The sequence below is a fragment of the Hyaena hyaena genome, unplaced genomic scaffold, assembly GCF_003009895.1.
Source record: "Hyaena hyaena isolate Hyena2069 unplaced genomic scaffold, ASM300989v1 scaffold_871, whole genome shotgun sequence".
NCBI classification, from domain to species: Eukaryota; Metazoa; Chordata; class Mammalia; order Carnivora; family Hyaenidae; genus Hyaena; species Hyaena hyaena.
The window spans coordinates 512,652-526,264 of NW_024081500.1; the positions used below are offsets into that span (position 1 = coordinate 512,652).

General features: G+C 43.9%; 1 protein-coding gene and 1 long non-coding RNA gene across 2 annotated transcripts in view; both read right to left on the reverse strand.

Annotated features, from left to right (window-relative positions):
* The window catches only part of LOC120222358, a 39,477-nt gene that overhangs the window by 17,819 nt on the left and 8,045 nt on the right, over positions 1 to 13,613 (reverse strand). Inside the window, exons 4-5 of the mRNA XM_039220157.1 lie at positions 11,507 to 11,583; positions 6,688 to 6,812 (exon numbers count right to left, since the gene is read on the reverse strand). Of these exons, the coding sequence (XP_039076088.1) occupies positions 6,688 to 6,812; positions 11,507 to 11,583 (202 nt within the window). The remainder of the gene's footprint in view (positions 1 to 6,687; positions 6,813 to 11,506; positions 11,584 to 13,613) is intronic.
* LOC120222375 lies at positions 355 to 11,938 on the reverse strand. Its single transcript, XR_005526028.1, has 4 exons — positions 11,787 to 11,938; positions 6,688 to 6,812; positions 6,324 to 6,419; positions 355 to 1,251 (listed from the first exon to the last, which is right to left on the reverse strand). It is a non-coding gene; the product is annotated as an uncharacterized LOC120222375 (long non-coding RNA).

Consider the following 13,613-nt stretch of genomic DNA (forward strand, 5'->3'; position numbering starts at 1 on the left):
CTCTCCTGAAGGAATTCTTTAATGCATAATGAGAAGTTGCTTCCTGATGGTTTTCCCACATTCCCTACATTTATGAAGTTTCTTTCCTGCGTGCATTTTCTGATGTGTAATGAGAAATTACTTCTGAGAACAGGACTTTTTCTTTTTCTTTTTTTAATTTTTTCATGTTTATTTATTTTTTGAGAGAGAGACAGATCATGAGTGAAGAGGGGCTGAGAAAGAGGGAGACACAAAATTCGAAGCAGGCTCCAGGCTCTGAGCTGTCAGCACAGAGCCCTACGCCGGGCTCGAACTCACAAACCACAAGATCAAGACCTGAGCCGAAGCTGGACACTTAACCAACTGAGCCACCCAGGTGCCTTCTGAGGACAGAATTTTCTACAGTCCCTACATACAAAGGAAGCCGTGTTTGTATGAATTCCCTGATGTCATCAGAGGCCCACCTTGTGGATGAAGCCTTGTCCACATTCATTGCATATAGGGGGTTTCTCCCGCAATACAAGTTCACCAATGTACAACAAAACTAACCTTCTGGGTGAAGCCCTTTCCACAATCATACATAGGGTTTCTCTCAGGTATGAGTTTTCTAAAGTAAAATGAGATGTCATTTAATGAGCAAGGTTCTGCCACATTTAGTACATCAACGGGGTTTTCTCGTCTTCCATTTCTCTTGTGTATAATGACTTATGACTTCCTATAAAATAGGCTTTGCCACATCACCTATAGAAGGCTTCTTCCCTGTATGAATTTTCTGGTGTTCAGTGAGCCTGAACTTTGTGGTATGTGCTTTCCCACATGTACTGTATCCATGGGGTTTTTCTCCCCAGTGAACCCTCTCATGTTTTGTGAGCTGAGAGTTTCTGATGAAGGATTCCCCACATTCACTGCACATGTGCATTTCCCAATTTTGTGAGCCTTCTGATACTTACAAATGGGAGTCTTAGTGCTGATGGGTTTTCCAATTTCAGGCAATTTTAGTATGAATTTTCTCACACTTTGTAAGGAGAAAGGATTTCTCATCTCCACTACACTCAACAAGGTTCTTTATTTCACAGCCTCTGCTTTAACTGGCTGAATTTAAATTTGATTTCAGAGTTTCCCCTAATTTTGCCTTAAAGGAAAATGATGGTGGTCCAGACGGACAATATTTTCAAAAGCATTATGTTCACAGCACCGTTCCATATCTAGTTGTCTTTAGGCACCTCCAGCTACGCAAGTGTCACAGTAGATGATCATCAACTTCCTCGGCTTCTATGAAAGAAGAGAACAATGAATGCCTAGGTGTGGACTGGCCAATCTTTAGTGTTGACAGTGTGATCTCAGTGTAAGAGTCTCTAATAATGTTCCTTATTTCTTGAACATTGGTTAAAAATAATACACAAAAATCAAGAGGCAAAAGCAAAAAGCATACAAACAAGTTTAGATAATTCACAGTGAATAACTATAGAGTTGGCTGCTTTCTAAGTAGCATCTTACAAAACAAGCAGAGAGAGTAAAAATAAGAAAGTCACTGTTAGAAAACACAGGTGGAAGGAAAACTTCCTCCAGCATTATGAGGGCTGCATTCAGTCTTTCCACAAATCCTTATAAAATGCCTGTCAGGTACTGGCCACAGTGCTGGTGTTGGGGACACATGAACGTATTATTTGGAGTTTACATTCTAGGTAAGGAAAATGAACTAAGCAAAGAAAAAAGGGAGGCAGGAGCACCTGGTGGCTCAGTCGGTTAAGTGACTCATTTCAGCTCAGGTCATGATCTCACGGCTCATGAGTTCGAGCCCCGTGTCGGGCTCTGTGCTGACAGTTCAGAGCCTGGAGCCTGCTTTGGATCTGTGTCTCCCTCTTTCTCTGCACCCTCCCCCCCACTCACGCTCTGTCTCTCAAAAATAAATATTAAAAAAAGAAAAAACAAAAAAGGGCGGCAGCTGCAAATTATGAGAAGTGGTTAGAAGAAGCAAAGGAGATGAAGAGGTGGAGGAAATGAGGACACACTGGAGTAAGACAAGTCTCACTGGTGAGTTCAAAATGGGAGGAGAAAAGACATGAAGACTTAAGGTTCACTCCTAAATATTTTGCTGGAGTCAAGAGGTAGGTGGAAACTTTCTTCAAGAGGGTGGATGTTACTGAGGTTCAGAATGTGGGGGAAATAAGTGGACTTTCTGAAGCATAAAAACATTTTGATTTTTTTTTAACATTTATTTATTTTTGAGAGACAGAGAGAGACAGATCATGAGCAGGGGAGGGGCAGAGAGAGACACACACAGAATTGGAAGCAGGCTCCAGGCTCTGGGAACTGTCAGCACAGAACCCGACGCAGGGCTCGAACCCACAAACTGTGAGATCATGACCTGAGCCGAAGTCAGACGCTCAGCCGACTGAGCCATCCAGGTGGCCCCACTTCGATTTTTATCAGACAGCAAGGTTCCAGTACCCAGTTGGATATATAAATGTTGAGAACTGGCCTGAGTGGACACAATGATGCAGAAAGCATCAGTATGTAAATATTTAAGGATAAAGGATAAGCTGAGGTCATGTTCAGAGAATGCAAAGACTGAAAGAAAGTTGAGGAAAAGGACCAAGATGTTAGTCCCTCAAACATTCAGACTTCTGGTTTGGAAGATCCCAGCAAAGGAGACAAACAGACTATGGTGGTCAAAGACTTGTTACGAACATCTCAGAGAGGCAATTCAGAATGCTGGGCCCTCTGTAGTTGAGCTTGACATAGCTGTGATACTCTTGGGGGGGTTGTCCGCTTTCTAAAATGTACCCTTTTCTTCATTCTGCAGAGCACCATCACCCTGGTCATACAACATTGAAAGAGAGACTATTATCTTCACACTCCAGCTTTTAGTCAAGTTGGGGCACGTTCCTGAAGAAAGGGGCAAAGATGAGAGAGAATGAGCATCCAGGAAATTCCACCAGCCTGGTGGACATGCAGACTTCTCCAGGGACAGATGTGCTTCCACATGGGAGAAGAAGACTGTCAACTTCAGTCACATTCTGCATGCTGTACCTATACAGATGTCGCATCTGATTTCCTCCCATTTTGACATCCCTACGACACTGACCCCTCATCTTGCAAAGGACTACATCTTCTTCCATAATTCCGCACTTCTGTCTCCGTGTTGGCCTCAGTTAAGCAGCCTAAAGGACCACTTGCCTCCTTCCGAACCAAGACTCGGGTAAGCGATAGGTTGTTTTTCCTACAACCTCTGGCCCTCCCAATCAGCTGCCACCAGGTAGAAATTAAGGCAACCCAAAACTGAAATAACAAAACAACAAAAAACCCCTACCATTCATCATGCTACCTCAACTAGTTTTTTAATTACTAATACATAAAGTCTCAACAGTCAGCCTGGCAATAAAAGTTAACATTGCCTTGGGGCGCCTGGGTGGCTTAGTTGGCTAAGCCTCCAACTTTGGCTCAGGTCACGATCTCACAGTTTGTGAGTTCGGGCCCCGCATCAGGCTCTCCACTGATGTGGAGCCTGCATGGGATTCTCCCTCTCCCCACCCTCTCTATGTCCCACCCCCACTCGTACTTTCTCTCTCTCTCTCAAATAAATAAACTAAAAAAAAAAAAGTCAACATTGCCATGATTACCCCATTTACCTGTTTCCATTCCAGTGCTCCCCCCAAAATACCCTCTGACACTGGTCTTTGCGAAACTTCAGGCTGATCTGTGGCAATCTTGGCCCTGGGCTTGCAGATTTCCTACTATTTATGCCTCTGTTCTTTGTCCTTTATTATGTTCTTTATTTAAAATCAAGGTATGCTCCTACATAACCTGCCATTATTCTCCAGGCTCTCTATATAACTGCAGGTTCCATTTCCTCTAGATTTCCACAGTATCACATCTCTGCTAATCATTTTGACATGTAACCTCAACCTTGAATTCTAGCAACAATACTTTATGCTCAAAACCTGTACTGCATATAGATTTTCATGGATCCATGTCCTATATTCACCACAAACATCTTTGCTACTAGGTGGTATTTCTTTGCTTCCTCTGAAATTCAGCATTGTAGCTGTGAGTCCCCAAATAAAGTGCTGCAACAGCAACCTCATAGAATATCAGATAGTGACATCCCCAGACTTGTACCAGAGATCTAATCACCCAGGCTGAGAGAGAGAGGACTGGATGCATGTATTATCTCCAACAGAAGCCTTGGATTTAAGAAATTTTTGAAAAATGGGGCAGCTGGGTGGCTCAGTAGTTAAGTGTCTGACTTCACCTCAGGTCATGATCTCACAGTCTGTGAGTTCAAGCCCTGCATCAGGCTCTGTGCTGACAGCTCGGAGCCTGGGGCCTGCTTCAGTTTCTGTGTCTCCCTCACTCTCTTCTCTCTCTCTCAAAAATAAACAAACATTTAAAAAATTTAAAGAAATGTTTGAAAAATAGATACGATGTTTTCAAGATTGGGTGTTTCAATGCTGTGGGCACAAAATACTAAGAGAATTCATAGAAGGAAGACACGAGGGAGCCGTTAGAGACCATTTCATGAACAGAGAATTCAAACTGCAGCAATACACACACACTCAACTGTATGACTGGGACGACAGCACTAAGATCACATCCCTGTCCCTTAGTTTATATCTTGCTTGCTGAATCAGCAACTCCAGATAACATTTATGCTCTTACTTTCCTGAAAGACATCTTTGTTCTGCTTCTGGAGAAACAGCCTCTCTTAGATTTTCCAACCTCACCACCCCTTTCTTAATTTCCATTGCTCTTTCTTTTTTTCAAATTCATTTTTAAGAGAGAGAGAGAGACAGGGTGCAAGCAGGGGAGAGGCAGAGTGAGAGGGAGACACAGAATCTGAAAGCAGACTCCAGGCTTGTACTCTCAGCAGAGCCCGAAGTGAGGCTCGAACCCACAAACCGTGAGATCGTGACCTGAGCTGAAGTCAGACACTTAACCGGCTGAGCCACCCAGGTGCCCCCATTGCTCTTTCTTACCCTCCTTTAGTAGGTTGTCATTTTTCTAAATTGTTAGAAGATCCTAAACTTAAAAAAAAAAAAAAAGTTGGAAGAAATTTTCTCGTGGAGAAAGTGATTTTAGTTCCTTACTAAAAAGTCTGAATTCATTTAGGAGTTTCTGTGAACTTAGGAGTTTTTATCGAGGATAAGAGCTTACCTCACAAATTGAAGGAAAAGTTTAAGGACAGGAAAACAGAACAAGAAATGGAAAACAGAACCTTTGGACAATTTCCGAGCGGGGAAAGAGAAGTGTCTTATTAGTTTATTCAGGTTGCTAGAACAAAAAAGGACAGAAATGTATTTCATATTTCTGGAGGCTGGGAAGTCCCAGATCAGGGTACCAGTGTCTGCGAGGCCTGCTTCCTCATGGGCAGTACCTTCTAGCCGCAACCTAATATGGCAGAAAGGGCAGGACCCTAATGACCTTAGGGTCACCTAAGGCCACACCTTCCAACACCATCACCTTGGGGATCAGGATGTCAACATCTGAATCTTGAGAGGACACTAAGAAGCCATGGAAACACAGAGATCAGATTGCAGTGTGGACAGAGCATCCAAAGCAAGGCTGAAGGCTAGGAAGGGAACTCACTAGTTTGCAATAAAGCAGTTACATGAACCAGTTGGAAGACTATCTTGAATTCAAAGAGCTACGTTTTGAGTAATGCCTAGAAGGTGGAATATCATAGCAAGGGAGGTGTGGAAGAAGTACTTACAAACACTACGACAGTGGATAAAAAAGAGTTGAGAAATGTAGGAAGAAGAGAACTAAGCAAACAATGACAAAAAAATGAAGATGGGAATGCCCAGTTGGCTCAGTCGGTACATCATGTGACTCTTGATCTCAGGGTCATGATTTCGAGCCCCATGTTGGGTATAGAGGTTACTTTAAAAAAATAAAATAAAATCATTAGGGGCACTTGTGTGGTTCAGTTGTTAAGCATCTGACTTCAGCTCAGGTCATGATCTCTCAGTTCACAAGTCTGAGCCCCACATTGGGCTCTGTGCTGACAGCTCAGAGCCTGGTGCCTGCTTCTCTCTCTCTGCCTCTCCCCCACTCATACTCTGTCTCTCTCTCTCTCAAAAGTAAATAAAACATTAAAATAATAATAATAATAAAATCTTTTTTAAAAATCAAGAGGTACATAAAATGAACAGGGGTTGGCTCTTAGAAGAAGAAAAGGGGCATATTTTCCTCTCAATTCCTACAAAGAAGCTCTCATCAGGGAAGGACACGAGGCGCGGCTATTTAGACATCCTCAGACACCCCCACAGCCCTGGAACCTTCCCTGGCTGATTAGACTGTGACTTCTTAGGCCATGCACTTTGCTGTTGTCATTCGCTCACCTGGACGGGTTCCGCTGTACACTTCCTCTTCTGTCGCCCACGGTTCTTCCCCTCGTTCTGGCTTGGAGAGCGCGTCTGGTTGGCTGGCTTGATGCCCTGCTCGTGGGAAAGACAGATTTCTAAATGGGCTTGGCTCTGTCAGGGTGGGAGGACACTACATTTGAGGGACTGACAGGTTTCACATCTGCACAACAGGGGCTTTTCTCTCACAGGAGAAGACACATTATACACCTTTGTCTGAAGCCAGAAAAGGACCTGAGAATCTACCACTAGAAAGCGCTGCAGATACTCTGAAGCGTTAAGCAGCTGACAGAGGAAAGGCCACTGATGGGGACCATCTGAGTGACAGGGGAGCCATCCTCACCCAATGACACCAGGTTCCTGTAGTTCTCCAACATCAAATCCTGTCAGGTTCTTCTGAGCAGAGGGCAGGAGCTGCCACTCCTCCCACGTGAAGTCCATGGTCACGTCCTCTAGTGTCAGTGATTTCTGTAATAACATGGTCCTGTTTAATAGGACTGTTTCCCTTTTATTATTATTTTTTTAAGATTTTATTTTTTCTTGGGGCACCTGGGTGGCTCAGTTGGTTAAGCGTCTGACTTCGGTTCAGATCATGATCTTATAGTTTGTGGGTTGGAGCACCCCATGTCGGGCTCTGTGCTGATAGCTCAGAACCAGAGCCTGCTGGGGATTCTGTGTCTCCCTCTCTATCTGCCCCTCCTGTTCTGTCTCTCTCAAAAATAAACATTAAATTAAAAAGAAAAAGGTTTACTCTTTCTTAAGTAATCTCTATACCCGTCATGGGGCTGAAACTCACAATCCTGAGATCAAGAGTCCTATGCTCTACTGACTGAGCCAGCCAGGTGCCCTCCCTTTTGATACAGGAAGGAATGTAAAGGAAGTTATTCTGGTTTTTTTTTTTTAACCATATGGGCTACGTCAGTACAAGCAGTTTTTTTAAAAAATACTTTGTAGAAGGAAAATACTATTGGGGTATTCTGCATTTATACATTCAGTAGTCCATTTATTCAACAAGTCAGAAATTTCTGTAATAAGTTGATAGGATACTCTTGCTAACGGAGAATCATATACATGAGAGCACCTACTTGTCAAACATTATACATTTGGGTGATATCAAGATTAAGAAAACATATTATTACACTCATCAAGGGCCTTCCCAGACTTGGTGGATCTAAATTAACCAAGTAGAGACAATAGATGACAGAATGACAAGATATGACATGTTTAATAAGTGTGTTTAAAAGGATTTCTTTTTTTAATGTTGCAAGGTGGAGCACCTGGGTGACTCAGTCAGTTAAGTGTCTGACTCTTGGTTCAGCTCAGATCGTGATCTCATGATTCGTGGGCTCAAGCTCCACATCAGGCTCTGCACTGACAGTGTGAGGCCTGCTTGGGATTCTCTCTCTGCACCCCCCTCTCAAAATAAGTAAATAATTTTTTTTCAATATTGCAAGCAGTATTTTCAAATGTCTAAGGATTAGGAACTATAAAGAGACAAGTAGGCAGCTTTGAGGAACAGTATTTCTGAAAAAAGCAGCAGCCCTATAGGTTGAAAGCACATTAGAGGCATTGAAGGGATGATTAGTGAACTAGAAATTCCCCGAAATGCAGCACAGAGCTAATGCAGCTACGGAGGATATTCTGTAAGACCATGAAAATTTGCTCACGGGACTCAGAACTCACTGAAAGCTGGGACACTTAGTTTACAGCTTATTATGTTAAAGGATATAGATTAACATCAGCCAAGAAAAGTGGTGCAAAGGGCAGAGCACAGGCAAGTTCCAAACACGGAGCTTCCAGCTGTCCTTCCACAGAGGGGTCATGGGCAGCGTTACTTCCTCGGCATGAACAACAGAAGGCAGGGGAAACTGCCAACAGAAAGCTCTCCTGAGCCTTGATGTCCACTCTGGGGGGGGGCTCGATCACCTCAGCTGGGCAGGACACATGCACGCCTGCCCTCAGTCTCCAGCCTCTTCAGGGGTGTGCTGACACACGGCCTCATCCCAAGTTGCGCTGTGGCTTTTCCTTTGCTGTTTTAATCTCTATCCTTTCTATCTGAAATGTAACCTTGAGTATAAGAGGCTTTCTGAGTTCTGAGTCTTCTTAGCAAATTAGCAAATCTGAGGGGGTCTTGGGGACCTGCACTGTAAAAGGGAGCTCACTTGTTTGAATATATATACAATATATGGACAAATATTAACCATTACATATACATATATGTTGGGGCTCCTGGGTGGCTCAGTCAGTTAAGCGTCTGACTTCGGCTCAGATCATGATCTCACAGTTAGTGAGTTCGAGCCCCACGTCGAGCTCTGTGCTGACAGCTCATACTCTGCTCGCTCTCTCTCAAAAATAAACTAAAAAATAAATATATTTATTTCTATAAATACTCTCTGCTCACACTCTGTCTCTCTCAAATATAAACATTAAAAAATTTTTAATAAAAAAATACATATACACAGACATACACACATATTGCTTTTACTTTTTAATAAACAACCTACTTGATTCATGTATGAATTTTTTTTAAGTGTATTTATTTATTTTGAGAGAGAAAGCACAAGCAGAGGAAGGGCAGAGAGAGAGGGAGAGAGAGGATTGCGAGCAGACTCCATTCTGTCAGCACAGAGCCCAACATGAGGCTCAAACTCACAAACTGTGAGATCATGACCTGAGCCAAAGTCAAGAATTGGTCACTTAACCAACTGAGACATCCAGGCACCCCCATGTATGAATTTTAAAGATAAAAGTTTCAAATGACTGGATGGATGGATGGATGGATAGATAGATAGATAGATAGATAGATAGGCAGGCAGGCAGGCAGGCAGGCAGGCAGGCAGGCAGACAGATAGACAAGACAGTCTGTAGGCCCAATTTCTAGGTCCTCTCCCTTCCCTGAAAGCTCCAAGCTTCTGGTCATGGGTGATGGTCCTTCTGGTGGCCAGCCCCAAACCAGGAGCCATCTGGGAACTCACCAAGAGTCACCTTATTACAAAAAAAGACTCTTTCTTTCTTTCTTTTTTTTTTTTTTTTAAAGAGAAAGCATGAGCATAAGCAGGGAAGGGGCAGAGACAGGAAGAGAGAAAATCCCAAGTATGCTCCGTAGCAGAGCCCCATGTGGGCTCAATCCCACAAACCATGAGATCATGACCTTAGCCGAAATCAAGAGCCAGGCGCTTAACCCACTGAGCCACCCAGGTGCCCCAAACAAAAGAGACTTACACCACCCAGGAAATTCCAAGCGATTCAACAGCTCTGAGTAAGACGCTCCAATCACCCCCATTGCTCAGGAAATTACAAGGGTTTTAGAAGCTCTGTGTCAGGAACTGGGAGCAGAGACAAAACTATGTATTTCTCATTAAGTCACACTAAGCCTCTGGAATCAAATAGCTTACTCAGAACAACTTTAACTTAACCTTACCCACATTCTGTAATTTTCCTGCATCCTCCAGATTCACAGGGCCTCTTGCTGCCTGGCCTGCATCTCAGATATCAAGGCAATTTAGTTGAGGCCACAGAAACTTCATACTTGATTCTTGGCAACACCATCAGGGGAAACGGTGCACAGCTGAAATGCATGGATACTCGTGGACAGAGATCAGTGAATGCAGCTCCTAAGAGTGTGTCCCAGGGCACACTCCTCCAAAAATCAACTCTCCTTTCTGCTTGAGCCTTCATGGTCCGTAAAGCACTTTCAATACAACCAAATCTCTTCTGTTACCAATAGTGGCTGTGTCTTGTCATTGTCCCCCAGGGACCAGCTGCTTTTCCAGCAAATGCATGTGTTTGTGTAATATATGTACAAGTGTGCATATATATACACACACGTAACTAGTCCCTGAAGAGGGATTCTGAAGGACTCCGGAGAAAGTAACATTCACCAAGTCTATCTCAACAGCCCAGAGGTCCTGGGCCTCTAAAGCTTCAGCCTCTCAACCACAAACACACATGGACCTCCCCCAATACTGACATACAGCCCTATATTAATCCTCAAACTGGAAAAGACACCACCATTAACTGGTGACCTGCCAGCTCAATCCATAAGCCCAATAAAAATTTCCAAATTTGAATGGCATTCATGGACAAATACGACTGTTCCTCACTCCCCAAATCCTCATGTTCAAATAATAACGTCCAGTACCTCAGAATGTGACTGGATTTGGAGATAGGGTCTTTGAAGAGGTAATTCTGCTGAAATGAGGTCATAGGCTGGGCCTTGATCCAACATAACTGGTCTTCTTATAAGAAATTTGGGGGGGCACCTGGGTGGCTTAGTCGGTTAAGCGTCCGACTTTCGCTTGGGTCATGATCTCGCGGTTCGTGGGTTCGAGCCCCGCGTCGGGCTCTGTGCTGACTGCCAGCTCAGAGCCTGGAGCCTATTTCAGAGTCTGTGTCTCCCTCTCTCTTTGACCCTCCCCTGCTCACACTGTCTCTCTCTCCTAGAAATAAATAAAAATATTTAAAAAAAAAAAAAAAGAAAGAAATTTGGGGGCACCTGGGTGGCTCAGTGGTTAAGCGTCTGACTTCAGCTCAGGTCAGGATCTCGCAGTTCACAAATTTGAGCCCTGTGTCGGGCTCTGTGCTGACAGCTTGGAGCCTGGAGCCTGCTTCAGATTCTGTGTCTCCCTTTCTCTCTGTCCCTCTCCGGCTCACACTCTGTCCACTGCCCCACCCTCCCCAGCAAAATAAATAAACATTAAATAAAAGAAGACAGGGAGTTTGGGTGGCTCAGTCAGTTAAGCATCTGACTTTGGCTCAGGTTATGATCTCACAGTTCATGAGTTCGAGTCCCACCTTGGGCTCTGTGCTGACAGCTCAGAGCCTGCTTCCAATTCTGTGTTGCGCTCTCTCTCAAAAATAAACATTAAAAAACTTAGTTAATAAAAAAAGAATTTGGACTAGATACACAGAGGAAAGACTACATGAGGACACAGGAAGGAGGTGGCATCTACAAATTGAGGAAAGACCGTGGAGGGAACCAACCATGGGACCTTGATCTAGACTTTAGCTTCCAGAATTGAGAAAGAAATGTCTATTGTATAAATCAGACATTGCTCTGTTATGACAGCCCAAGCAGACTAGTACACCCACCCTGCTGTGCCAGACAAGGCAGAGTGACCCATGTAGAGTCCAAGCCCTCAGACCTTAAGACCCTTACCCACCCTGTGCAACAGCTGAGAACATGGTACCTGGACCCAAGGAGAAAGTGATAAGGCTTCAAAGGTACAAAAGCAGCCCCCTAAAATACAGAAGATGGAAATGGAGCATTCCAGAGTAGTAAGTAACCAAACAACGCCATCATCATCTGGCAGTTGGCACACTTACTCAGTAACAGGATTTTTATGAAGGTAAGGGAGTAGAGTCCTAGAGGATATAAACAGACTTTGCCTTCTCAAAGAGGACCATCTGGAATTATCTTTCCTACTAAAATGTTTTATTTACCTGGGAATCCAGCCTTGGAGAGGTGAGTTCACCACCTGGGCCTCAGGGTTCAAGGCAGGCCTGGGCAGCCCACTCAGGGACTCTGACTGAAGATTTAAGTAGAAAGATGCAGGGGCGCCTGGGTGGCTCAGTTGGTTAAGCATCCGACTTCGGCTCAGGTCATGATCTCACGGTTCGTGGGTTCGAGCCCCACGTTGTGCTCTGTGCTGACAGCCAGCTCAGAGCCTGGAGCCTGTCTTCGGATTCTGTGTCTCCCTCTCTCTCTCTGACCCACCACTGCTCATGCTCTCTCTCTCTCAAAAATAAAGAAAACATTAAAAAAAAAGAAAGAAAGATGCAGACCATCATGAGAGGCCCTGCAGATTTGCAACATGAAGAGTGGAGATGACCTGAAGCCTGAGTCGAACAAGAGTCCATTTCTGAATCTTTGAAGAGTGTCTGCCCCAAATCCATCCTGCTAGATGCCATTATTTTGTATGTTTTGTTCACTAGAGTGTACCTCATGTCTACAACAGTGCCTGGCACATTGCAGGCACTCAAAAAAAAAAAAAAAAAAAAAAAAAAGAAGTCTGTTGCAGTAAATTCGTCAAAAACCCAGAGTTGGGAATTTGATGATGAGAGCCATTTGACGGCAAATTTCCACTTTTTTTCCCTTGTAAGCAGCACTCAGCTTTTAAGCTGGATAGATCTTTCCTGAAGCAAAGGCAAGAACCCCGAGTACAGGAGACAGGACATAGGCCCGTTCCCAGGTCAGTGAGCACGATGAAGCTACATCACATTCCAGTTCATCACATCACAAAGGAGCCGGGATCCCGGAGATGACAAACGAGGGTCAGGGCTCTTCACGGCTAGAAGAAATCTCACCTCCATCCATCTAACACACTGCCCTGTTAGAAGAGATGTCATTTTCTAACAATTGAGCTTGCTCTGAGGATCCTATTCCTTCTGTGATCCTCCCCTTCTCTATTGTCAGGGGCCTCTAGTCAGGATTTTTTTTTTTTAATTTTCTGATCTTTGAAATTTCTTTCCTGTGGCTCCTTTCCTTCAGTGAACACAAATCTGCTTAATTGATCTGTCCACTGGGTCATTCATTTAGGCCATACATTTTCTTTCAACAGCCTTTCAAAGCCATGGGAATTGTTTCCAGTTTGCTATGTGCAGGGGAATATATGAATATCTATAAATTATCCAGATAGGAATTTATAATCCAGGTAGAAAGATATGAATCTGCTAAAAAGTATCCATATCCTATTTTACACGCATAAAACCAAGTGAATCCTTTCCCCTTCCCTCTCCAAATAATAACATGCCCCTTGAACAAGAAGTGACCAGGATACTTTGTACCTTCTATCCCATGTCCGTTTCAACTAATTGTAGGTGTAACCATCCTTTGATTACATGTGCCAGAGGGTCAAATAGCTATATGCATGTAATCCAGATTAAAAAGAAAAGAGAGGGGCGCCTGGGTGGCTCAGTCGGTTAAGCATCCGACTTCGGCTCAGGTCATGATCTTGTAGTTTGTGGGTTCGAGCCCTGTGTCGGGCTCTGTGCTGGCAGCTAGCTCAGAGCCTGGAGCCTATCTTCGGATTCTGTGACTCCCTCTCTCTCTGACCCTCCCCTGCTCACACTGTCTCTATCTCTCAAAAATAAATAAAACATTTAAAAAAAATGCCAGTTCAAAGGCAGCAAGGACTCTTACTTAGTTCGCTACTGTCAGCATCTGTAGCTCATACTTTACCAAGTAAAGGAAATAGCTAATGAAAGGTTTTCTGAGTGATGTGTGTACTGGATGGGAATTGTCTTCTAGGTAAAGAACTTGGCTGATAG